Genomic DNA, 27231 nt, shown 5'->3' with positions numbered 1-27231 from the left:
TCGTTGCAAACAAAAATAAGTAAATAAACTAAACTAATACTTCAAACCTGGGAACAATGCCGTGATATCGTTGATTATTGCTCTTATATCAAACGCATTTTGAGACTTAAAAGGTGCATAGCAAACATTTCTACATTAATGTATATAAATACTGACTTGAAAGTACAGATACAAGTTCAGTAGGGTTAAAGCCAGAAACACAGAAAAACAACACAAACATGCACAAACGACACACAACATATATAATGTATAATAGTAGGGGACTGTTTATCAAGGATTGTTGGGTTAAAACTTTGGAACTTCAGCAAAATGTAATTTTACTGGGGTTTAATTAGTTTGCGTACGCACAACCTCGTAAACAAATTGTAAAAACAAGCGGGACCATTAATGTCATTTGGAATGGTAAATGATAGACGCCAGGAGTCTAAAATCGTTTTCTCTTTTGTATCGGCGGACTATCAGACTACTTTGACATCGAGACTTCGATTTAACCAACTGTTCATCTGTCCGGAGACCGGATAGACATGTAACACGTGTTCCAGTGGTGTTTCTTTCATCAACTTAATCACAATTAACAAAGACGAGCTTTGTACTTAACCCTTGATCGGCCTTTGCCTTATTCTAACCAAACACAGCCGACGGAAATAAAATTAAAACTAAAAATGATACCTGCATAGTTTTGCCTAAGTTTATGTTTCTTCCTTTATTTATACCTATGTGTACCCATGGAGCTTATTTTCATCTTATTATTCACATTGCGTATAATTTGTTGGCTGTCAAATCTAAAAGCGATGATGCAAAAGAAATCGGATATAATTGTCAAGGGAAATAACTGAGTAAGAGAATTTGACATATTTGTCATTCGGAAACTCGGACTTGTAGGTTGGCTGCTAATAAGCGGTGCTAGAGTAAAAATATACTTCATAAAAAACGTCTAAATTTATTTTGGTTTTGAAATGTGTCCTCTTGTTAATGTAAATCTTCATTATTTCACACGTAACGTTTCAAACTGACCACAATATTAAACGGTTACCCGAACTGTGTTGGCCACTGGCTTATAGTATAACTTTTTGGCTACCATTTGGAGCACAAAGAGCCAATTCCCAGCAGCGGATCCTTCTTAAAGCCACTTCAGGGTTTCATCAAGATAATGACGTAGTATTTTGTTCCTCAAGTCCATTATATAGATCGCTCAATACATTGTATACATTCCATTCTGTAGGTGGAACTCCGTGAAGGAACTTTTTGTTCACCATCAGTGTAAAACAAAGCATCCTTTTAAGGCAAATTTATTTCACGTTGAAGTACATGTATTTTATACATTTCATTAAAAAATATAAGCAAAAGAATTGGGGGTCATCATTTTGCTTCAGAGCAAAAATAATCTAAAAACAAACAAACAAGAAGCGCCGTGGAGCGAGCCCTCACCTTTTTTCGAAGATTAAAACGAGTAAAATTAAATATTTTAATAATTAATAATGCCAGGGGATTGCCCCTTGATCTACACTTGAATATTGCAGAGACTGAGTCGAGTTACCATGATTATGGAATTTTAAATAAATCATGGACATTTTATATACAAGTCATTTTTGGTTACATGCAGAGGGAAATAAAATAGTGAACGAGGTTAACAAGCACATATGTGAATACATTGTGCAATGAACAATGTTAATCTCTCACATTCATCACATACATTTGCCATCTTTACATGTCAAGAATATGTCACAAAATACAAGTGAGAAACTACAAAGTAACATGAACTGCAAACCAATGACTGACACCATGAAATTACACATTAACTGTGAATGTGTATAAAATACACTTCTCCATAAAATTCAAATGAGAAATTACTGTTTGAATAAAACAATCGGCAACTCTAAAAATCTATTTGTGACAAAAATTATTATGACATAATGTCACCACTACTGAGAACATTGTATCAGTGTTGTACATGACATACCCATTTTGTTAAATTCTATTTTTCATTTACAATGCAGTAGACCTTGGTCCCAGTTTTAGTTGTGACAAAATATAAATTCATTGTGGTCATTGTGTCAAAACTGTTTGAAAATAAAGTTAATTTATTGAAATTATTATTGTATAGAAACAATCGACAAATTCTTATCCTGGTAAACTTTCTGCAAATCAACTGAAATTATATTTATTAACCTAGATGATAAACAGTGCAAGCGAAAATAAAGTGCTTGGACAAGCCTTTTCAGCCATTTTGAAGTTTCCAAGGCCTATTACTCTGACACACAAAAATGAACTCTGAGCAACTTTTGATAAAAAGGCTGGGTCATGTAACACTCGAAATGTGCTTATGATCCCATTGGCTGTTAAAAATATGCTCTTCAAAACCTCCGGAAATCTAAAAATGATTGAATCTAATTTTTAACAATGTAGAATAGTAACGATGACTTCATCATGATGACATAATAGATACATACTAAGAATAAAGCCTTAAGCCAGAGAAAAAATATTTTAGATTCTCATCCCAGCCCGCCCGTCAAATAAAAAAAAATAAACATGCCATTCAGCCCCATTTTTCTTCTTCAAAATACGGATGAGTATCAAAACATATTTTCCTCTGGCCTTTTGCTGCAATCCACTGTAAGATATAAAATAACCTCATATGCAGTGAACCATTGGCTTACAGAGACATGCTTGGACACCTTGACACTATGTACAAGATGTACTAGCACTTTGAACACTTATTATTGTTTCAGTGTGCAATCTGTCGTTATCCAACTGTGTAATGTGCTTTTAATTTAATTCCACTTCAGAGAATTCAAACACTTGTGGCTTTTGATTGAATTAATACAGTCTATCATCTTCAGTTCCCGTCTCATAGTAATGTTGAACACTTCGACATTTTCTTAGGAGTTGGCCTTGCTCCTCTGTTAAACGCTGAAAGTTCCTGGCTGAAATGCAAGAGAGGATTTAAGCTGGACAAAAGATAAAGGTTAAATAACATGAATAAATCACCAAGCCAGGAATATCGTTACACTTTAAATCATATATATAACTACCAATGTTATGAGCAACAGAAGAGTTCGAAGATATGTGCAAACTGGTTTGAGGAAATTGGAACTAGAGCTTGAAACTCTAAATGATCATGTGAATGTTGGTCTCACCATTCCACAAGTGGATTAAAAAAATCACAAAATCGGCAAAAAATGTATAACATTTCATGATTGCAACATCATTTGTGAGATATAAAATATTTGCCTCATGTACACAACTTTAAGTTGTATACAAGCATTCAGAGGTAGAATTTTAACAAACAGCAACACACCAATTTTAGAAAGCTTTTTGCATACTTTAGGAGGTAAAAAAAACTCATAGAGACTTGTCTTTAGAAAGCCTTTAAAACAAATATGATTGCATTTGAGCTGTGTTGTCTAAACAATGGTCAATCTCACGATTAATACAATTATGGAAAACAAGTATCAAATTTGTCCAAGATTTTGTCAAGGAAAAAATTATGACCAGATTTATCAAGACAGTGCCAAAATGTTCTCTTGAGTATAACAGGGCTTTTTTAAGTGACCTAACAAGTTAGTTTTTCGACAAAAGATGACCCAGTGCACACTGATGTGCTTCATTTCAACACCCACATTTCATCAGTAACTGGAAGCATACTTTGTCTATATAACAGACAGCAACATTGCTGCAAATCTATTGGATCATTAATAAAACTCTTTTTTTTAAGCGAACACTTTTAATGAGAAACAAGATAAGTCTACATCTGCAAGCAACATACAAACATGAATTTACCTTCAGGCAGCCCTTCAGCATGTTCAGAGATGACAGTGGATGGGGCAACTGTACCATTGTTCCCTGTAGCATCTGAAACACACAGTTAAGTTGAATGTTAACTGCTACAGTATTATGAAAGCTTACTGGTATTCAGGTACAAAATTAACACATGCAATTATTAACTTACTGGATACATAAATTATAAATGTTACAAAAATTATTAGATCTAAATGTATTAATCAAGAAGTGTTGTCATTTTGGGCAACAATAAATCAAGGTGAACAAACATCTGCGGTTAAACTTCAACACACACAATTCATTACACACTTTTAGCATACATCATGAGGTACTAAAGTCAATGCATGTCTAGGTGCAACATTAAAAAGTATGTACCTATTTACAGATAAAATGCTCAATTAAGCCTGCAGTTTACCAAGATAAGCATGGTCCACTTCTGATCTTCTGTTGATGCACCAAGAGCATCTTGAGATGGTTCCGAGATCTCTGTTGTTTCTGCAACTGTATAATCGTCTTAACAGCATCTGAAATGCATTGAAAGTGTTTCAAACTGCAACATTCTCGGTTCAGTCTATATTATATACCTGTGTTATAGAGGGTTGGGTTGAAGTCACGGGCAAACAGAACTGTAATAGCATTAAATAGTCATTCTAAAAAACTGGCGCCAGTTTTCTAGTAATTTTGGAAATCTCTCTCTATATATAAATATTGTTGAATAATGAACACCATATTTCCAAACAACATTATGATGCAGAATACCATAAAAAGTTAAATTACAAGTGCAGAGCTCCTGATAATTCTGTAGGGTTAATGGTACTGTTTGCTGACCATTTTGGACCAAGCATATTGTTCACTTGTGGTTGAAATTAGCACAAGCCTACAAGCGCCGCACTCGTAAAATACGTTCCGGGCTGGCTTAGATCCTGGGTTTTATACAGCAGGGCTTGTTTAAAATTGTATTGCCAAGCAGAAGTATAAGAATTCTGGTTTCCTCATTCAAAAGATAAGGTTTTAATGCAAAAAGTTATTTTACTCTACTGGTGTTTGGGTGTAAAAGATATTAAAATACAAGGAATAATAATGTGCATACTTTTTGTGTTGTTTGTTCTTTATTTTAACTTGTATTTAGGAGGGAAAATTCAAGAATGTATTTATGGCATTATACGATTAAAAAAAATCAGCTTTGTCAACTCCTGGTTGTGAAAGAAATGGGAAATATGAATTTTGTTGCTCCCGCTCCTTGCTTCAACTTTTCTTGGTCACAATCGAACAAATAAACAAATATTTGGTGTGGCCTAAAGTTCATACATTACCCATAAAAGTACAGTGCATTTATTCCTGAAATTGTTTGAGCTCATAAATGCCTTACTTTTGCTTCTTCCTTCCTGCTTGAATGCAATATGTCTCTCGCAGAGAATATATCCTCCAAATATTTTCCGCAGATGCCTCTCACTCTGATCAACCATATCCTGTAGCTGCTCCTGGGTCAAATCTTGAACATTGCTGCAAAAAGAAATGTACAAAAATAGAAAAACATGTCCTGCAAACAATTGCTTAAGATTACTAAGTATGCTTACGGTACATAGCATTGTTTTATATACCGGATAGGTAAAGTTTAGCACAAGTCACCTATAGCTGATGTAGAAGTGTTTCACAACTCCATGGAAAGGTGTCTGTTGTAGCCCTTTCCATTGGCGAAGCAGTCACCAGTGTTTTTATTGTTTATAGTAGTACATGAAAGAAACTAACATTATTCATAATATGTGCACTGAACACATCCTTAATCAATAAAATGAAATGACAAAACAAGATTCCTTGAGAGCAAGGTTAATTATCTAGTCTATGTGCAGGTATCTCACTCAAACAGTTGTGGTTTCATTCTGTATCAGGGATACATGTAATGATGTATGTCTTTCTGACAAGCTTTTAAAACAGACACATTCAGGTTTGACCGGTGAAGGAAACAAGACCTTTCCGGTTACCTTATACATTTAATCTCGATCTTGAATTCCATTATTTTTTCTCCATGGTCATTTCACTTTTACAGAATCAACTTCATTATTCTCTTCAGATATTGCCTGGTTTTCATTCCCTTTGTTCATTATGAAATGATTATCAATGTTTCAACCAAGAAAATATGCTAATATGTTAACAAGAGGGCCATGATTGCCCAAAGAGTTGTAACTTTATTTGAAGATTTTTCACTCCCCCGCTGACCAGGCACCATGGTGATATTTTCTTTGAAAAACAGACATGCTAAAACTGATAGGATTGTATGTACACAAACATATGTCAGATGTCCTAAAATCAATTTTAAGTTACATACAAACATTCTGAGGTACAAGTTGAACACACAACATGTGAGCAATACACAAATCTTGAGAAGCTTTTAGCATACTTTGTGAGGTAATCAAACCGCAGTATAGCTGATGGTATTTTAAAATTTATAACATTTTGTAAGGAACACACACACACACAAACACACACATTCCGAGGTATATCTTAATAAGCATTGTGTCTACTTTATGAGGTACCTTTTGACAGAAAAAGTCTTTCAGTTATGAACATGAACAGACTGTGATCACCAGCGACAAATAATTACTCAAAGAAAGTTGGTTTCGTATTCAATTTACCTTGAGGCGGCCCTTCAGCATGTTCAGAGACAACTGTGGATGGTAAACTATCCCTCTGATTTCCACAGCATCTGAAACACAAATTTAAGTTGAATGTAAACTGTTACAAACTCATTAAAGCTTAAAACTTCACAAAAATATACTGATATTCAGGTATAAACAAGAGCTGTCACAGTATGTGACGAATGCCCCCGAATGTGATATTGACCTACGAACAAGGTCAGACAGTACATGAAAAGTTATACATATGGCAAGTTATTTTAAATTGCCTCTGAACATAAAAAAATACCACCCATACTTGACAACCTACACTGTTATGTCCTTATATTCAGAATTCCCTTGTGAATAAACACTTGTGTATCTTTCACCTTAGAGGTAGGGACACGGGTCTTGCACACGACACGTCGTCTTCGTATGTGGAACACATGTAGCAAGTGATTTTAAAATCTGTCCATACAAGGGAAAGTAACAGCCCGGACACGACAACCTATACTCTATGTCCTTATATGCAGCACTCCATTGTGAATAAACACTAAGTATGACCTTGACCTTTGAGGTAGGGACACGGGTCTTGCACGCGACACGTCGTCTTGGTATGTGGAACACATGTGGCAAGTTATTTTAAAATCTGTCCATACAAGGGAAAGTTACAGCCCGGACACGACAACCTATACTCTATGTCCTTATATGCAGCACTCCATTGTGAATAAACACTAAGTGTGACCTTGACCTTTGAGGTAGGGACACGGGTCTTGCACGCGACATGTCGTCTTGGTATGTTGAACACATGTGGCAAGTAATTTTAAAATCTGTCCATACAAGAGAAAGTTACAGCCCAGACACGGCAACCTATACTCTATGTCCTTATATGCAGCACTCCATTGTGAATAAACACTAAGTGTGACCTTGACCTTTGAGGTAGGGACACGGGTCTTGCACGTGACACGTTGTCTTGGTATGTTGAACACATGTGGCAAGTTATTTTAAAATCTGTCCATACAAGAGAAAGTTACAGCCCGAACACGACAACCTATACTCTATGTCCTTATATGCAGCACTCCATTGTGAATAAACACTAAGTGTGACCTTGACTTTTGAGGTAGGGACACGAGTCTTGCACGCCACACGTCGTCTTGGTATGTGGAACACATGTGGCAAGTTATTTTAAAAATCTGTCCATACAAGGGAAAGTTACGGAGCCGGACGGACGGACAGACAGACTGACGATGCAATTTAATATGCCCACCTTCGGGGGGCATAAAAATAACACATGCAATTATAAACTAACTAGATGCTTACATCACTAAATAACAAACATACAATATCTGGATGTATAAATCAACAATTGTTTGTTGTTCTGAGAAATAATGTCCCTGAGGTGACACCAAATAAGTGACAAAATAACCCAGACTCTATGAATCTAATAATTTAAGAACAAGAATAAGTTTTACTAAATAAAGCTTAAAAAACATTCTGAGGTTTAACTTCAACACACACATTCCATTACAAACTTTTAGTATACATCATGAGGTACTTTAAAGACTGTGCTGGTCTAGGTGCAACAGAAAAAAGAATGTACCTGTTTCAGTCATAAGCTCAATTAATGTCAGGATGGCTCAGAGGTAGAGTGTCCTCCTCACAACCAAGAGGTGAGCACTAGGTTTGATTCCCGCTCAGAAAATGTTCTAGTTTCCACTCATATGTACACTGTCTTAGTACTGAATTTGACTAAGGAAACCGACTGGAGTGTGTTTAAAATTAGCTGTTAGCTTTACACAATCGGGCTTAAATAAAGTAGTATAAACTAATGAGCACTCAAGTTTACCATGATAAGCATGTTCCAAGACTTCTGCTGATTCACTGAGGGCATCTTCAGATGTTTCTGTGACCTCTGTAGTATCTACTGCTGTATGACCATCTTTAACAGCATCTGAAATGTATCAAAATTCTATACCACGCGCACATCTGCCATGTCACAATGCCATGAGATAGTATTTAAAGTATTTGTCTTATGTTCACAAACATAGGTTTCAGGAGATGTAAGTTTAGTTTTAAGTTACCATACAAGCACTCAGAGCTACAATTTTGACAAACAGTAACACACCATTAGTTTCAAGCTGTTGGCATATTCTGTGAGGTAATAAAACATAGAAATATGTCTTTTGAAAACTTTCAAATGAAGTATGATTGAATTACATCTGTATGGTTTAAACATCTGCCAATCTGATGATCAATTCAATTATGTTAAACAAGTATAAGAGTTGTCCAAGAATTTGTACAGGGAAGCAATCTCACCATGTTTAAGAAAGGTAAAAAAAATGGTTAAGACGGTATAAATAGGCTATTTCTTATGTGACCTAACAATTAAGTTTTCCGACACAAGATGACCCAATTCACACAGAGGTTCTTCATTTCAACACACACATTTCACCAATATTTTTACGCATACTTTGTCCAAATACATGTTAAAGAGTATAATAAGCCTGATTTTAATAGATGACAAGATATCTAACATTTGTAAGCAACACACACACACACACATATTCCATGTTCATCTTTACAAGCATTATGTCTACTTTATGAGGTACCTCATCACAGAAAAATAGTCTTAAGTAATTAACATCAACAGATTGTGGTCACCAGCGAGAAATAACTATGTAAAGAAAGTTGGTTTTTGTATTCAATTTACCTTGAGGCGGCCCTTCAGCATGTTCAGAGACAACTGTGGATGGGGCAACTGTCCCACTGTTCCCTACAGCATCTGAAACACACAGTTGAGTTGATTGTATTCTGTTACAAACTCATTAAAGCTAAAAGCTTCACACATATATACTGGTATTCAGGTACAAAAATAACACAAGCAATTATTAACTAACTAGATGCTTACATCGCCAAATTACGAACATACAAGATCTAGATGTATAAATCAGCATGTGTTTGTCATTCCGAGAAACAATGTCCCCCAAGGTGACACCCAATGAGTGATTAAATAACCCAGACTGAATAAATCTGTTGATTGAGAACAAGCATAAGTTTTACTGAATTAAGCTTAACAAACTTTCTGAGGTTTGACTCCAACACACACACACACACACACACACACAATTCATTACAAACTTTTAGCATACATCATGAGGTACTTTAAAGTCGATGCTTGTCTAGATGCAACAGAAACATGTATGTACCTGTTTCAGATCATAAACACAATTAATGTAAGGATGGCTCAGAGTTATAGTGTCCGCCTCGCAGCCAAGAGGTGCTAGGTTTGATCCCCAGTGAGGAAAATGTTCTAGTTTCCTCTCATATTTACACTCAGTACTGGTGAGTTTGACCAAGGAAACCGACTGGAGTGTGTTTAAAATAAGCTGTTAGCTTTTACACAATCAGGCTTAAATCAATTAGTATGAACTAATTAGCACTCAAGTTTACCATGATAAGCATGTTCCTTCTGCTGATTCACTGAGGGCATCTTCAGATGTTTCTGTGACCTCTGTAGTATCTGCAGCTGTATGACCATCTTTAACAGCATCTGAAATGTATCAAAATTCTATACCACGCGCACATCTGCCATGTCACAATGCCATGAGAAGTATTTGTCTTATGTTCAAAGACAGGGTTTCAGGAGTTGTAAGGTCATTTTAAAATTTTAAGTTATATACAGTCATTTATCACACAGCAACACACCATTATTTAAAAACTTTTGGCATACTTTGTGAGGTAATAAAACATAGACAAGTGTGACCTGGATCTTTTACAAAGGCAAACAGGTCTTAAAGGCTGTCTTTATGTGGTTTACAGATGTGCAAAGTTATTTTAAAATCTGTCCAAACATCAAAAGGTTACAGCCTGGATATGACCACCTATACTCAATGTACGGTATGTATATTAAACAATCTATAATGATCAAACACAAAGTGTGACTTTGACCCTGGAGGTAAGAACACAAACCTTGCACGTAACACATGCCTAAAGTATACTAAACATGTGTGCCAAATAATTTCAAAATTTCCATACATGTGAAAGATAGAGTTCGGACATGAACAGATATACTCTATGTCATTAAACGCAGCATTCCATAGAAATCAAACCATAAGTGTGACCTTTGAGGTAGGGACACGGGTCCTGCAAGTGGAATGTCATCTTTGTATGCAAAACAGCAAGTTACTTTTGAGAACTGTCTATACATGAAGAGGATACAGTCCGGGTTATATAGTGTAATTTTGACTTTGGAGGTAAGGACATTGGCCTTGCACACAACATAACGTCTTTGTATGCATAACACATTTGCAAAAGTATTTTAAAATCAGTCCATAGATGACTTCATAACAGTCCAGACACAACTGGGAGGGACAAAGGACACACGGATGATTTTAATTAGCCCAATTGGGATTCATAATCATTTATGAGATATCATAAAAGTATCTGTCTTCAGCACACAACCATGTATATCAAGCACCATAAAATCATTTTACAATTTAAAATTATGACAAACCTTCTGAGGTACAATTCTAACACACTAAGGATAAATGAGCTGGAGGTAATTTTACATAATGATGAACTGCAGTATAGATGATTGTGTGGTCTTGACAAAGGCCAATCACATAATGAATTAATTATGGAAAAAACTATTCATTTCAACAGTTTTAAGATCCCACAAACGTTCTGATGAACAACTTTTAAACACAAAATTCTAACAAACAAAAAAACAAGACACAGACTGAAAAAGTAAAAAAACTATTGAGATTTTTTTATTACTTTGTGGATTTTTACGGCAATAGTAGGACAGGGCTTTCCGTAATCTTGTTCAAATGGAGAACAAAATTATGAATATTCAAATGGTTGGGCGGAAAATTAAGTCATATAACTTTAAGATGAAATTGGAAAATAAAATAATGTAAGGCAAATACAGTGTACATGAAATGAGTCAGAGAACATGACATTGCCAGGCTTTTATATATCATATTTCATGTGTAAATTCAAACAGCGACAGAAAAAAATGTCTCGCTGTATTTAATAATACAAAAAAATTGTTTGCTTTTAAATGATTAAGGCAATATGATGTTTTTATCAAATATTAAATCCCTTGTACATGCTTCTTAGAAACAGTAAGTACCAAATGTTTTAATAATCAATATTTTTGAACGCTAAAAGACTTTTCATGTACACTGAATATGTAGTTCTCAATTTTGCATATTCAGAAAAACCATGCAAATAACAAAAACAATTAACAAGGAACATCTCGATATTACTGAATTGTTCAAAAACCACAGGCTTGACATCATTTTTCTGCAAAATATTGTATACAAGTTTGTAAATGCAGAGACATTGATGTCAACATTATGATTCAACTTACTATCATAAAGTTGCCGATAGTTGTCTGGATTCAAGTTAAGTCCATTTGAATGAAATAGCTTTGATTGTGTGCACCTTGCTAATAAAACAATTTCATTTACAAGGAATTCAATTGATTAAGTCATGTCTGTATCTACACCATAGGCTATGTAATAAATTATAACTTACATTTCAATCAAGACAAAATAGTAGTATATATCCGTAAGTTTTTATAGGTTTTAAAGGGAATAATTCATAAAAAACAAGCAATGAAAGAAATAATTCAACACTTAACGAAACTAGAGGTTGAGGTTGTATGATGGTCTATTATTAAAATTTGTGACGTCATAAAGCTCACACCAAATTGGGGTATCAATAGGGGAAATCAATAATACAAATTTTACCCAAGTGAGATGCAATACCCGTCAGACTTTATTTAACATCCAACAGAGTTTGAGTACAATGCATTCAGTATTTTGACTTCAATTAAAAAGAAGAGAAAATTAAAACATTTTATTTACCTTTCGCTTTCTCCAAGGTACATCAGCAACACCATAATCGTACCTCAATTCAGTGTCTTTGCTGATCATTTCAGTTGCATACAGACAGAGTCTTGGTTGATGTCTGTCATCAACAACTTTAACCATTTTGCAATTAGGCTTTGTGTATCGGTCCAAGTCGTTGACCATGCGTGCCAGACACGTGTCTTTTGAGGCATCGATGCTATTAAAACAATTGAAACATAACATTACTACAAAGAAAGGAAATGTATTATGACAAATGTCCCTATGTGTTTAATGTCCCTATGTGTTTAATGTTCCTATGTGTTTTTTTCACCACTTTGGGTGTCATTAGATTTTTTTTTATTTTGTGAACAACAATGCTTCAGTTTAAAATATTGAAACCAAGAAAACTATTGACTTTGATAATGTTTTTTTTGTTTGGAGAATGCAACCGACATGGCTTAATATTTTAAACCACACATATTTTCCAGTCATGGGGAAAATGTATGTTTTTTGCACTGGGAATAGCGCTGAATTTTAACCCAAAATTACCACCCAGACACGACAAGATATTATGTCAATGCATAGTTTTACAGAATAAAACTTAACTGTAACCATGTAATCTGAGAGAGAGTTTTGGTACGACCACAAGGACATCACACTATCCAGACTTTATCAATGGACAAAAAGACAAGCTAAAAAAGTAGTGTATAAAAGAAAATAAATAGCAATTTATTACTACAAAAAATTATAGCTTACACAAAAACTATATATACATACCAGTATTCCTTGTTGTTATGTCTGAAATGGTATTTGAACATTTCATCACCATCAGACTGCTGTTTACATAGTTCTCCTCTGTACTCGAGAATAAACTGCCCCTTCAAGAGCTCTTGCCTAGCAAACACTCCATTACCTGGAACCAGTAAATAGTGTTTTAGCCAGGAATTAAAAAGGGCAGGGTGGGCCAAAAACATGGTGCTTTCTTAAATGGGAAAACAATGCATTGTATTGATATCAAAGTACATGCATGTTCATGCACACATTGTAGTAATATCCCAGACAATGCGAATGTCCGTCGGACAGTCGGACATGTCCGGTATATTTCCATTTTGACCGACGGAACTTTTGTTTTGGTCGGTCACAATGTCCGGTGAAAAATTACAGTCAGCACCGTTTAATTTTCCGAAAATTTACTTTCAGTTTCTAAATAAATGGTCAGAGTTATTTGTAACTATTATATCATGACTATTCAGCCTGTTAATCCGTGTATCACTATTTGTAAACCCCGTTTTGCACATGTTTCCGTAAAAGCCGAAAAAACACGTAAGGTTACGATTTCAGTTCGTACTCTACTACTTTTTAATAGACGGAATTTTACGGAAATGTTCGGACCTTGCTAAATTCCGTATGTATTTTTTTCGGCAAAGTGGTTCCCGGCAATCGTGTTAATTTAAATATGATGAATATACCGAGCTGACACTCTTTCCGCTCTGTTTAACATTGCCAATAACAAGAACTCTACTTTGTTGTGTCTGAGTTTGAATTGTAGTAAAATTCGTTATATTTTTTAACTGTACTGTATCTTTAATTTAAAGATGAATTAAAAGAGTAAGATCTGGCTGCTCCATGGGTAGACGAACCGGATATGAGTTTTTTGGGGAGGAAAAAATAATGACTTAAGATCCGAAATATTAATTTTTGACCTGATGTTTAGCTTCTTTTTTGTAATTTATAATAGTACACATCTAACCAAGTAGATCTAAACCTGCTATAATGGGGAGTTACAAAACTTATTTAAAAAGAGGCTTAAAATCAAGGTTTAGGCTGATGTAACTGAATACTGTTTGTAACATTGCGACAGGTAAAAATTTGGTGCGACAGGTAAACTTTCAGTGTTTACCTGTCGCAATGTCCTGTGAAGAAAAAAAAAGTTTTCGCGTTGTCTGATATCCCAACCGATTGCTCTTAATTCTTCTTTCTTGTTCATTTTCACTTCAGACACTTTCTTTACCATCTCGGGTTGTTATCACCAGGGCTCTCACAAGGCTGAATTTTTGGGGAGAAGTCACTTCTCCCACCAGTCAAATTAGGGAGAAGTGGGGGACTTTAAGGAGAAGAGATACTTATCGTAAAACCTGAGATAAATATTGTGCCATGCCACCAAATTTTAAATTCACATTTACTTTGATTGCTTTTTCTAGATGGAATGTTAAAAAAGTGTTCTTTTTTGGCCTATCAAAAGTGTACTTGTCTAGAGTCTCCTTTTTGCAATGTATAGTTTACCTCCAAAAAAAAACAAAGACAAAAAAAATTGACAGCAAAAAAACAACAAATAAAGGGCAATATTTATATATCCAGTAGTTTTTAAGTTATACTCCAGACAAGGTAAATTGCAACGGACCGACCGACAAACCGACCACAGGGTGACTCCAATATACCCCCTTCAAACTTCGTTTGTCGGGGGTATAAAAATGCGAGTGAAAACTCTTGAAAAAGAGCAACTTTCAATTTGTTTACTTTCCATTTCTTGTAAACACACAAAATGATGACGTATACACAACTCACACGTTGTAGACTGTTATTTCGTGCTCAGATTCTAGACGGCAGTATTTGACTTATATCAATTTTGAGGCACAGTCCATCATCATGAAAAGCAATAATATTTTTAAAGTTTTTTATGCATTGATATTTAATATCTACGAAGGCCGATGGTGATGATCAAACTAATCTGACATAGCAGCCAAAATTAACAAACTGTCCAAAGAAACTGTTACTCAATGGGAGACGAAACTCCACCTAGAATTAGACTTCAATACAGACAATGATGAGAACATCGGCAAGATATTTTGTGCAGACTGCATATCAGACCTACTCAAAACATTTTTTGTTTTTACAAACCTTATGCTTTGATTATGACACAGAAAACATTGTTGTTGTTTTAAAGTACATACATTTTTCTAACAAACACAAAGGGGTGAGCAGTATTTTTTTCTAAATTCAATTCCCTGACTAAGTCCACAAATATGCTGCTAATGTATCACGACAAAATCATACCTATGTATTGATCGATATACTGCATATAGCACAAATTCAGCCGTGTTTGTCTGAAGGTAGTTTTGGTTGGCTTTTTTCTGCAAGGGCGTTGATTCTGGCCAAAAACATCTGCAATTGCAATAAAATGAGGCTGGAACAATGACAACATATCAACAACAGTCTGATGTAAACAGCCACTGGCCAGTCTGCGAAATAACTTTTCAGATGAACTTGCCCTTTCGGGCATCTCCCTGGCAATTTTAACTTGCCCGGACCAATTTTCACTTGCCCGAATAAATTTCAAATAAAATATAAGCAAAGATCACATCAGAGTTGTCTTTGAAACGCTTGCATCGGACTGGTTTAAATCAAGCGTCCAATCGGCTTTCAATTTTATACGCATAGTTATAAGCGTCTATTGATTCGGACTGCGGAGTAAGTGTACCAGTCGATACAGACCGCGTAAAACGTCATCAAATTTAGCGACTTTTACAAAGTCGAGTAATACGTCATCAAATTTAGAGTATTTACTTTGTTTGTTGATTTTCGGATAAACAATTTCGTTCTCTTTTTTCACTTGCCCGATCGGGCAAGCAAATACGATTTTTTACTTGCCCGGCGGGATTTTTACTTGCCCCGGGCATCGGGCACATGGGTTATTTCGCAGACTGAGCCACTATTCAATCCACTTACTTCTCGCGCCAGTTAATGACATAACCATCTGGGTTTACACAAATGACATGCTTAATCAATGCTGTGTATCAAAGTGTTTCATCTAGGCTTTTTAGCATAGCTCCCAATACTGCCCTGTGTGATTGGTGCTTTATGAGCAGACAATGTGTTTGCATAATTAGACCCTAGCTTATCTCATTATCAAATAAGTAAGTCATAATGAATCAATGTAGTCTAAATAATTTCGTGAATCTACTTTTCCCATAAACATATTAACTAGATGTTGTCAAAACAGCATGCATTTAAAAAAAACGGGCAAAAGTTACTAATGAAGGTTTTCTGAAGTCAGTCTGTGAAATAGCATTTTTAACCAAAGGCCACTTGGACAAAATCCATATATCATAAGGCCTGAAAGTTCCAAAAGAAATGAGGAGTACATGGATGTGTACTGAGTCCTATCTCGATCTGCTATTACTGTGGCAGTCATTGAAATTAGACTTTCGGATGAACAAGTCCGAATTCTTATACTATTGCATGGAATCATGTTTTTGAACAAGCCCTGCTATATAAAATTCAGAATTTGAGCAAGCCTGGAAGACATTTTACCAGTGCAGGGCTTGCGGGCTTGTGCTAATTTCGACCACTGCTGTGGAAAATATGAAAAAGAAACACATGCTCTCATTCTTCCGATATTTCGACATCTTCTGAAATGGATGGGTCTTTTTACAATCAATAATAGGATCGTTTTTATTTGAAAATAAACAATTGTGTTACAGCCATTTAAATTTCAAAGATTAACAGAAAGACAAATTTGAAAACATGGTTTGGCAGCCTTTTAACATCTTACTTTTGCTTTCACATTACGATAAAGATCGGTGAAAGCTTATAGTTTCCATTTAACTGTATTAGTATTATGCAATAATATACTTATATTCTATATTTCACACCTGAATTCATCCTTTTTAAAACAAAGGCAATAAATTTAATCAGATCAGTTATGCAATAAAACTTTAATACTCCAACAATGACTGTAAAAATGACTTCTGACTTAAACAACATGCACATGTTGCCGCACATTTAAGACCATGATTTAGGAAATAAATTGATATTAATTTTTGTTTTACTCAAATCTGGGGCATTTATTCTGTTGATGTTTGTGTTGTCAATGTATATATATACAAATCATACTGCATCGATTGTGGCTGCACATGCAGATTCTTGCCTAGTCTAAAATAATAGACATGTTATATGGGATTCTTCCGATCCATAACTTATATACGGGTTTGTGCAAAAACAGGGGGGTTTTGAAAAATATTGAAATTGTATTTAGAGAAGCATTTTAGGTTTGAAATAGATAATAAAGGTTTATATTCATATTTTACAGTGCAAGTGCAAAGATATTTTGCACAAAACAAGCATTAGATGCATTAAAACAAAGGATTTACCTTTCCAACAAAACGAAACTTGACCGACACAGACAACAATTGTACCAAGCTTAAAACTTGACCATCTTCGGCAAGCTTCGAGAAAGACCTCTTATATACAATCGTTACAACTCGGCCATGGCTGAAGTGTTCCAATTGTTGTTAAACTGTGAACCGCAGCCTTGCAGGTGTCATTCATGTATTGTATATTGTTATGTTTTGACAGTATGAAAAGAAGAAACATGCATCAAACTCATAATAATTTGTTGGATATTTGTTTTTTTTGTGTACGGAACTATTATTTAAGTAACATTATCTGGTAATATTTCTTGTTTTTAAGATATTTTATAGATGCAATCGGAATAACTACCCACATTCGATACAAAATAACTTGTACGTGAATGATTTGCCATATCAAAAATCGTAAAATATATCACTGTCAATGTATAATTATAGTGGTCAATATTAAATATTGACCACTATAATTATACATTGACAGATACTGTCAATGTATAATTATAGTGGTCAATATAAGCACAAGCCCTGCAGCCCTGCACTGGTAAAATGTCTTTCGGGCTAGTCTAAAATAATAGACGTGTCATAAGGGATTCTTCCAATCCCTAACGTCTAAATGGGAATGTGCCAAAAACGGGGGTGTTTTAAAAATATTGAAATTGTTTTAAGTAAAGAATTTTATGGTTGAAATTGATCATAAAGAGTTAAATTCATATTTTGCCATGTAAGTGAAATATTATTTTGCACTAAACAAGCATTTAATGCATTAAAACAAGTTGTTTACCTTTCCAATAAAGTGAAAGTTGACTGACACAGATAACAATTATGCGAAGGGGAACAACTTGATACAATCGTAATAACTCGGCCTCCTACAACAAAACTTCGAGATAGACCTCGTTATACAATCGTAACAAGTTGGCCATGGCCGAAATGTTCCGAGCGATTTAAAACTGTGCCCTGAAGCCTTGCAGGTGCCCTTCATGTATATATCGTTATGTTTTGACAGAATGAAATGAAGAAAAGCCGTCAAACTCATAATTACAAGTTGGATATTTTTTTTGTATGCGTACGGAACTATTATAAAATAACATTATCTGGTAATATTTCTTGTTATTATATTGTATAGACGCTATATGCTTTAACCCGGAATCCTGATCGGAACAACTACCCACTTTTGATACTAAACAATTTGTACGTGAAGGATTTGCCATATCAAAAATCTAAAAAAAATCTGTCAACGTACAATTATTTGGACTACTTTCGGGCTTGCTCAAATTCTGAATTTTAAATAGCAGTGCTTGTTAAAAAATTTGATGCCAAGCAAAACTATAAGAATTCAAAAGTATAATTTTCACGACTGCTAATTCTTGCCTACTGGTAAACCACAAAATGTCAGTTCTTGAGTTCTAACTGCATGATCAGGCACCTCGCATCTGTTGCATGTTTTCGATATTGAGAGAGCCAGTTTTCACACACTATTATCTCCTTTAACCACCACATAAGCACGTACTAAACACCGTTAAAAACCTTACTATAAAGTGTATATATATATGATATATCATTATACAGTACAGGTATGTGCCATGTGTAGTCATTCTAAAATGACTAATGTCATGTGCTGTGTTACGAAACAGTCTTAAAACAATGGTACAGAACGATGTTGAAGTGTTCTCCGACATCCATTACTTTCCATAAAAAGGTATTACAATAGAATTGATACGTACACACTTCAAAATCCAACCAATTTGCAAAAATCCTACAGCAGAAAAACTGTCCGCCATCATTAGAATCGATAATACACAACTTACCTCGGCAAGCCGCCATGTTGTTCCCACACCACGTGAGGTGTCGATGGTAGTGCGCATGCCCAATGCGCGAATTAAACAGGTGCCCGCGGGGGCGGACTAGGCATGCGCAGCGAAACGGAGAGCCAATGCGCATGCCCGACTTTAAACTTTTTCCGCGCCCTGTTTTCGTATGTCAATGTGTGCAAGCACACTCAAACACACGACACACTATACAACGTTATTTAGAGGTAATCTTCATATTTAACCAGGAGAGTCTGGTGCACATTATAACGCTGTTCAGAGGTTTAAACTTCCGAGGTAACGGGACAATTAACCTCGGAAGTAAATTGTGCCTCGGAAGGTTGCTGTGTACTCATATGATTAACCTCCAAAGGATATAAGCGCAAACGCACACACACACACACACACACACACACACACACACACACACACACACACACACACACACACACACACACACACACACACACACACACACATACGCAAAGACACACACCCACACACAGAAAGACAGACCGAGAGACACACAGAGAAAACCACAGGCAAACCGACAGACAGACATATACACAGGCAGACATACATATATACAGACATACATACACACATACAGACAGATATACAAAGACACACAAGCAGACAGAACGACACACCGAGAGACAAACAGACAGACATACAGACCGACACAGAGACACACAGATAGACAGTAAGACAGACAAACACATGGACACACAGAAACACAAACAGAAAGACAAACAGAAAGACAAACAGACAGACAAACAGAAAGACAAACAGACAGACAAACAAACAGACAAACATACAGACAAACAGACAGACATACAGACAGACAAACATACAGACAAACAAGACAGGTGGACGGGCACACACACGCACGCACGCACGCACGCACGCACGCACGCACACACACACACACACAGAAACAGACGGACGCGCACACACACATACACACAGTTAGGCAGTCACACAGTCAGACATACATACAAACAGACACACTGATATACAGAAAGAAAGGCACACAGACACACACAGACAAACAGACAGACAGACACAAAGATAGACAGACACACAGAAAGACATATACGCTGGCAGGCAGGCAGACGGACAGAAATACAGACAGTCAAACAGACATACAGACACACAGACAGATAGACACACAGAAAGACACTCACTCACAGATAGCCATACACACAGTTAGGCAAGCAGGCATACAGACACACAGTTAGGCAGGTAGGCAAGCAGACACAAAGAAAAAAGATACACATAAAGAAATACACAGACAAACACAGAGAGAAACACACACACACAGACGGACACATGTACAGACAGACACACAGACAGGCGGATGCACTAACATACATACATACATACAGGCAGTCAAGCAGGCAGGCACACACGCACGCACACACGCACACATACACATAGAAAAAACATAGACAAACACAGATACACAGACAGACCGACTCACAGTAAAACGTATAAACAGATAGACATCAACACAGGCAGGCAGACAGGAAGGCGATAGACAGACATACAAACAGACACTATGATATACAGAAAGAAAGACAAACACACAAACATAGACAAACATACACACAGACAGACCGACACAAAGTAGTAGCCGGACACACAGATAGACATAAACACAGACAGGCAGAAGACAGACAGACATACTGACAGGCAAACAGACAGACACACATACAGAAGACACACAGACAGACATTCACTCACAGACAGATATACACACAGTTAGGCAGGCAGGCAGAGAGACACACAGATACACATATAGAAAGCCAAACAGACAAACACAGACAGATACACACACAGACAGACGAACACATAAACAGACAGACGCACAGACAGACGGACACACAGAAAAACATTAACACAGGCAGGTTAGCAGGCAGACAGACTTTCAGATAGACAGGCACACAGACAGAAAGTCACACATGCCAAGAAACACCAGCCAATTTTTCCACCTATCATTTCTACTTCAGCTTTAATTTAACCTCTAATTGACCGAGAATCTAAGGTCAAATTATCATGACATCATGTCTTGGGAATTGTTGTTGTTTGGGTCAAGATTTGGTAGAATGTATTTAATGTTGCCACGAAAAACATGAAGAAGTATTAAGTAATATACATAAATAATTGACAAGTTAACTTAATACAAACATATATATAAAATATGTTTTTTTATTGAGTAACATGAACTTTTTTAAGATATATGACAGCTGTTGTAGAAAATGGTATGCTAAACTGTTTTAATTGGAATGTAAATGTTACCTATATTGCATTATATATTAATCTTGTCGTTTCATAGGTCGAATTGTATTAAGGGGAATGCTTTACTAAGCGTATAGATATTGATCTTACAATTTTATTGATTTCGCATTTTATAAAAAACAACGCTCTTTTAATTAATCATTTTAAATGCTTTGTTTTTCAATGTTTTTTCATTAAATTAAGTTCAGTCGAACCCCGTTGGCTCGAACTCCTAGGGACCGGCGAATATACCTCGAGTCTCGGAAAATTCGAACCAAGCAGTAGTTCTTACCTTCATTATAATGAAACGAGTCCATAACATCCAGTTCGGGTCAACGAGGAATTCGAGCCAAACGATTTCGAGCCAACGTGGTTCGACTGTATCCTATGGAAACTACAATCGAAACTTGAAAATACATCATATTGGTGAAACTAAACCTCCGAATGTTAAATTTACTTAATTTACTTCAATTGTGTTTACATCATCATGAACACATCCTTATGCATTACAAATGCATTTTCATAAAAAAAGATTTGTTTTGCAAATGTTTCAACCAAGAAAATTGCTTTGCTTTGTGTGCATCTTGCATTGTCGCCATACCGTGACCGATAAAAGAACATATTTACACCCCCCCCCCCTCCCCCTCCCCCTAAAAATAACTCCCCACGATCGTGTCTTTAAAAAGGTATATATAACCCTGAACAGAACCGACTATGTTCTATTTGTGCGACTAAGTTTAAATAAATATATTAGGTCAACATGTTTGGTCATGTAATACTGTGCTCTCAAGTCTGAGTAAAACAGCTGGTAATGCTGCGGCTTTTTGCTATTAATACTACCACTAAGGCTACTGCTATTGCCACTGTCACTTCCAACACCACCACAGCCACCACCACCACAACCACCACCACCAGTACCCCAACCGATCATGTGATGATGTTGCAGCCCCTCGGAAACAACTGTCGCTGCTGCAGATAGGGTTGTTGTTGTTGACACGGCACCAGCTAGTACTACAACTACAAACTATCAAATAACTAATACTACTGATGCTAATCTCGCGATAATGAACTATATGCAGTTGTGGACGAAGGGACTACGTTTTTGTATCAATGCAAGACCTTTCATTTATGTATTTATAATGATGAAGGTTCGAAGAAAAAAACAACATTATTTCCGCAGATTTTTACATTCAAAGAAAAACGTTTCCCCGAATCATTTTTCATCGTGTACTGAAGTCAAAATATTAGTTTAAACATATTTATTTTACAACGATTGTGTAAAAAAGTTATTTCAACATTAAATTTATTACTTTTGTTGACACGATTTCACGCGAGAGTGTGGTCTTGTCTTGTTGTGGGAACCGGAGAACCCGGGGAAAACCCACTTGTCCGGTTTCGTGACCACAAACCAAATTCACATGCGACCAAGCCGGGAATCCAGCCCGGGTCCAGTAGTCGAAGTTTGCACTTGTCAATTATAACCAGGCCCCAAGGTTCGGGGAATCGCGGTGACTTTGCTTTTCGATCCAGCCAAATTCGGGTAAAATCCCTATCCTGCGGGGACAAACTGCTGGTAAAATCCCCACCAAATGCTCCCGCACTCGTGGTTACAATTGATTGGTGCATTTGGCCCGTAAAGGATAATGACTGGTGAGATTTGGGTTAAAATACATCCTTACGGTGGCAAAATCCTAATAGCCTCTTAAACAAAAAAAAAACGTAATCAAGTTGTTAAACTAATCGACACAATCTTAGCTAAGGCGCTATTTTGATACATTAAGACGTTGCGAGTTTATGAAATATAATGAGTTACACTTGAACCTGATGTTTTCAATATTTAACCATAACTCATGGGTGTGGTTTAGAGAGTTAAATACTGTTGCCCAGGCCCCAATTTCTCGAAACTTCTTAAGCTTAACAGGCTTAAGTCGCTTATTTCAATTAGCTAAAAAACATCCTGAAATGGATTTTGATAAATGAAAAATGGTTTATTCTGATTATCATAAAGATTATTCACACATAATTTCTAAAATTTCTTAAAGAAGTTAATATAACACATTTTTATAGAACAACAGAAATAGTGAGATTAGCTTAACCCTGTTATAAGAGACTTAAAAGAAGTTTCGAGAAATTGTGGCCAGGAGATTATTAACAATATCAAAAATTCAATTCTAAGCTTAAAGGGACTGTGTCACAATAAAAGTTTTTTTCTGTAACGAATCTCAGGAAAATTATCTAATAGAATGTGTTACGCTTTGATATCATAATTGTAAAAAAGTACCAAAATGTAAAAAAAAAATGTGTCGGAGACCGGGTTCGAACCCGCGTCGCCAAAATTTAAGTCCAGCGTCTTACTCACTATGCTACAAACGCTTTACCTAATTGTGTGACATAATTAAGCTATATACCTACCTCGGTAATATTACGTGATAACACCGACTAGCCAATCACGCATAAGGAATGAATTCTACCTCGTAGACATATCCAGTTATCTTTTTTAATGTAAAAATACGAAATAACTGCAAAATTTAATTAAATTGTAAACTATGTGGTATTTCAGTTAGTAAGTTTCAATGCATTGTACACATTGATGCCAAGTTTATGTCAGTTTTCGACAATTTTCTTCTTCTTTTTTCGCTATTTTATCATACGTGAGACAGCCCCTTTAATTATAGTTCAGAAAATCATGTCTGTATTCAGTAAAAAACTATTGTTGAAATATTTGTTTTAGTTTTGACAAGTATCAAAATATACAAATTAAGATGAAGTGTTAAACATAAGAAACATGCACTATTCCAAAAAACTGACCAAAATAAGAACTCCCATGCAATTCATGCTGGGCGTAATGGCCATTAAATTTCGATGATTTAGCTGTTATTTGCAGTTAACTAATAAAATTTGACTGGAGCATCGCAAAACCACTGACTGGAATATTATATATACACGCACGCACGCACCCACGCACGCACGCACGCACGCACACACACAGATACACACACACAAACAGAAGTACACACAAACAGATAAAACTGTAATATTCTGCATACACACAGACAAACAGATGACCACACAGTCAGACATAAAAGATACAAGAATCTTTATTTAAAGTCGGGTATGTGTTAACAAGAAATATTAGCTCAATGAGCTATTTTCCGACAGACACTCAGACAGACGGACGGACACTCAGACAGACGGACGGACGGACGGGCGGGCGGACGGGCGGGCGGGCGGGCGGGCGGGCGGGCGGGCGGGCAGGCAGGCAGGCAGGCAGGCACACAGACTGACACACAGACAGACTGACACACAGACAGACTGACACACAGACTGACACAAAGACCGACACACACACTGGCAGACAGACACACAGACATACAGAAATACACACATAAATCTTGATATGCATCAGAAAATGATTAATATGATCACAATTTAAAAGTAAAAAAAAATAAAGACAAGTAAAGACAAATAAAAGCATAACATATGTTTAAAAAATACCAGATGATTAATATCTAAATTGAAAGGTAAATGCTACATGTATAGGAATGTTGGGAGGCTAATAGCATAAATTACTTTATAGTCTAAATCTAAGTATTAATAAGAACATTTTTTCAAAGAAAGGCTTGGTTTAAAAATAACTTAGATTTCTTGTTATGACGATATTTTGCGAATTTATTCATTTAACGTCATACAGTTTATAGTCAGTATTCCATAAGTCGCATAGAGTTTATATTCAGTATACCATAAGTTGCATACAGTTCAAATTCAGTATACCATAATTCGCATAAAGTTTAAATAGTCGCTGAAACACAGTGGCAGTATTTGTAGTAAGGCGCATAACTCTTAGAATGTGTCGAGTTATGTCCCTTGACTATCTGAGAAATAATGAAGAGCATTAGACCCATTCGGAACTCCTCGGCCATTTTCCATCGAAAACAACCTCGGATGTATGTCGGTACTGCAGTAGAAGTAGATCGTCAAAAATAAATAATAGTGAAAATGAATCGTTGTGTTTAGCGTGTTTTTTTAATTGATTGTCAGTGAAGCATATTATTGTAAAGACAATTAAGATTCCCAACAGTCAAGTCATTAAGTTTAACTGCTGAATTGAAATACTACGCGATCTACTTGCAAATTACTTTCATGTAAAGACTTCTGTCATTGTAAACCATCCATATACTTACCGAGATTGTTTTTGATGGAAAATGGCCGAGGAGTTCCGAATGCGTTGGAACATAATTATTACGCATTAATATGTTATTTACAGTGTCATTTTATGTACGTGCACGACATATTCATCTTGTCAAACCGCACAGCTAGAAATTTTGCCCAAATCATCGTGAGTTAATAGAGAGTACTAAAGTGTTTCTCAATATTTCTCCATTTGAATTATATAAAAGGTCTCATAATATAAGATCTGACACGAATAACGAGTCTATATATGTATACAGGGGCGGATCCAGGATTCGACGTTCGATGGGCGCTACTTAGGGGCGTAACCTTTTTACTTTCCCATCTCCCTCAAAAGCGAAATCTATCTAAGTGCTGGGAAGGGGGGGGGGGGGCAGGGAGTTGGGGGTCAAATGATCCCCACAAAAAAAAATAAAAAAATAATAATAAATAAATAAAAGAAATGACAATTTTAGTCCAAATGGTGCACTTTGATGGTATTTTAGTAGTTCAACTATAATGAAATGAAAAGAAAACATGGAGGATTTCAGAGGGGGTGAGTTCGACACCCTCCCTCCCCGATCTGCAAGTGATATATAATGAACGAGTAAACAAATGTGTTATAGTTATGCACCAGTCATTTGTAACCACGCCCCCCCCCCCCCAGGTCCGGGGAATAGCGGGGATTTTGACTTTCGGTTCAGCCAAGCCCCGGCAAAGTCTCCGCCCTGCGAGGACAATCTGCTGGTAACCCCCCCCCCCCCCCCCAAGGGACCATAGCTAAGGCCAATTTCCCGCTATATTTGGCGTGAAGACAAAACCACCACAGACACCCGGCACTGCGGGGCCACCTGGAAAGTAAAAACACGGCCCATTTCCCCGGCTATCCCCGGTATACCCCCGGACCTGGAGGGGGGGGGCGTGGTTACAATTGACTGGTGCATTAGCAAGGCTTTGTTGACAGTGTTGACGGATAAAAATTTAGCACAGTCTAATAATACACATATGTAAAATACAATTTTGTTGTGATTGTATAAACCGGAGAAAATGTGAAGCATGCTTAAACTATTTTTTGATCAGTTTAAATACTGTGATTGTGTTATTTTAACTTAAACCGTCTTTGAAACATACCTATGATCAATTGAAACGCACACATGGCAACACAGCTGGTCATGGTCACCACAGATCAGCTTGAGCGCCTCCCCGGGGTGCCTCTCGCATCTCTCAAGGACGTCCACCGTCCCTGGTGCTGCTGCCCATTTCTTCCCGTCCTTCCGGTCGAGTACCGTGTGTCTCTTGTATAAGCCATTATGTTTTGTAACACAATTATCGCAGTAATATTTCGTGCAGTGATTACAGAAATATTGAGCTTCCGTGTTCAATCCATCTTCTTCACAAGCGGAACAGGCGAAATCATGGATGAAATCACAGCCCCTCTGAATGGAGGATTCAAACTTCGATGCCATAGTCCTGTAACATATAGTGTTACAACTTATAAACGTCCTCTCCCTGCCCTTCACTTCCAACAAGGAAGTAAGATAAACAACTTATCTCCCGCCTACGTAATAGGTCAGGTGACTGG

General features: G+C 36.4%; 1 protein-coding gene across 5 annotated transcripts; it reads right to left on the bottom strand.

Annotated features, from left to right (window-relative positions):
* Window positions 1-1273: 1273 nt before the first annotated feature.
* LOC128218067 (uncharacterized) lies at window positions 1274-26917 on the bottom strand. Of its 5 annotated transcripts, none has more exons than XM_052925595.1 (12): window positions 26781-26917; window positions 15305-15412; window positions 13028-13163; window positions 12266-12467; window positions 9843-9942; window positions 9103-9174; window positions 8239-8343; window positions 6414-6484; window positions 5150-5283; window positions 4196-4304; window positions 3781-3852; window positions 1274-2924 (listed from the first exon to the last, which is right to left on the bottom strand). In XM_052925595.1, the coding sequence occupies exons 1-9, from the start codon at window positions 26821-26823 to the stop codon at window positions 5239-5241; spliced, it is 882 nt and encodes a 293-aa protein (XP_052781555.1). In that variant the 5' UTR covers window positions 26824-26917; the 3' UTR covers window positions 1274-2924; window positions 3781-3852; window positions 4196-4304; window positions 5150-5238. The 5 variants fall into 5 exon arrangements, with proteins under 5 accessions (XP_052781555.1, XP_052781554.1, XP_052781553.1 ...); XM_052925594.1 differs by lacking the exon at window positions 26781-26917 and adding an exon at window positions 19203-19583 and having other exon boundaries at window positions 4156-4304; XM_052925593.1 differs by lacking the exon at window positions 26781-26917 and adding an exon at window positions 19203-19583.
* Between the last annotated feature and the right edge of the window lie 314 nt (window positions 26918-27231).

This window comes from Mya arenaria, chromosome 14 (genome assembly GCF_026914265.1).
Source record: "Mya arenaria isolate MELC-2E11 chromosome 14, ASM2691426v1".
Taxonomy (NCBI): Eukaryota; Metazoa; Mollusca; class Bivalvia; order Myida; family Myidae; genus Mya; species Mya arenaria.
The sequence above is the reverse complement of the archived record's forward strand: the minus strand, read 5'-3'. Positions and strand labels throughout refer to the sequence as shown.

Coding starts and splice junctions, on each gene's coding strand:
- LOC128218067 (XM_052925594.1), bottom strand. CDS start 19,335: ATGCGCATTGGCTCTCCGTTTCGCTGCGCATGCCTAGTCCGCCCCCGC. Junction 12,468..13,027: donor CATAACAACAAGGAATACTG/GTATGTATATAT, acceptor TTGTTTTAATAG/CATCGATGCCTCAAAAGACA. Junction 9,175..9,842: donor GAAGGAACATGCTTATCATG/GTAAACTTGAGT, acceptor TGTGTGTTTCAG/ATGCTGTAGGGAACAGTGGG.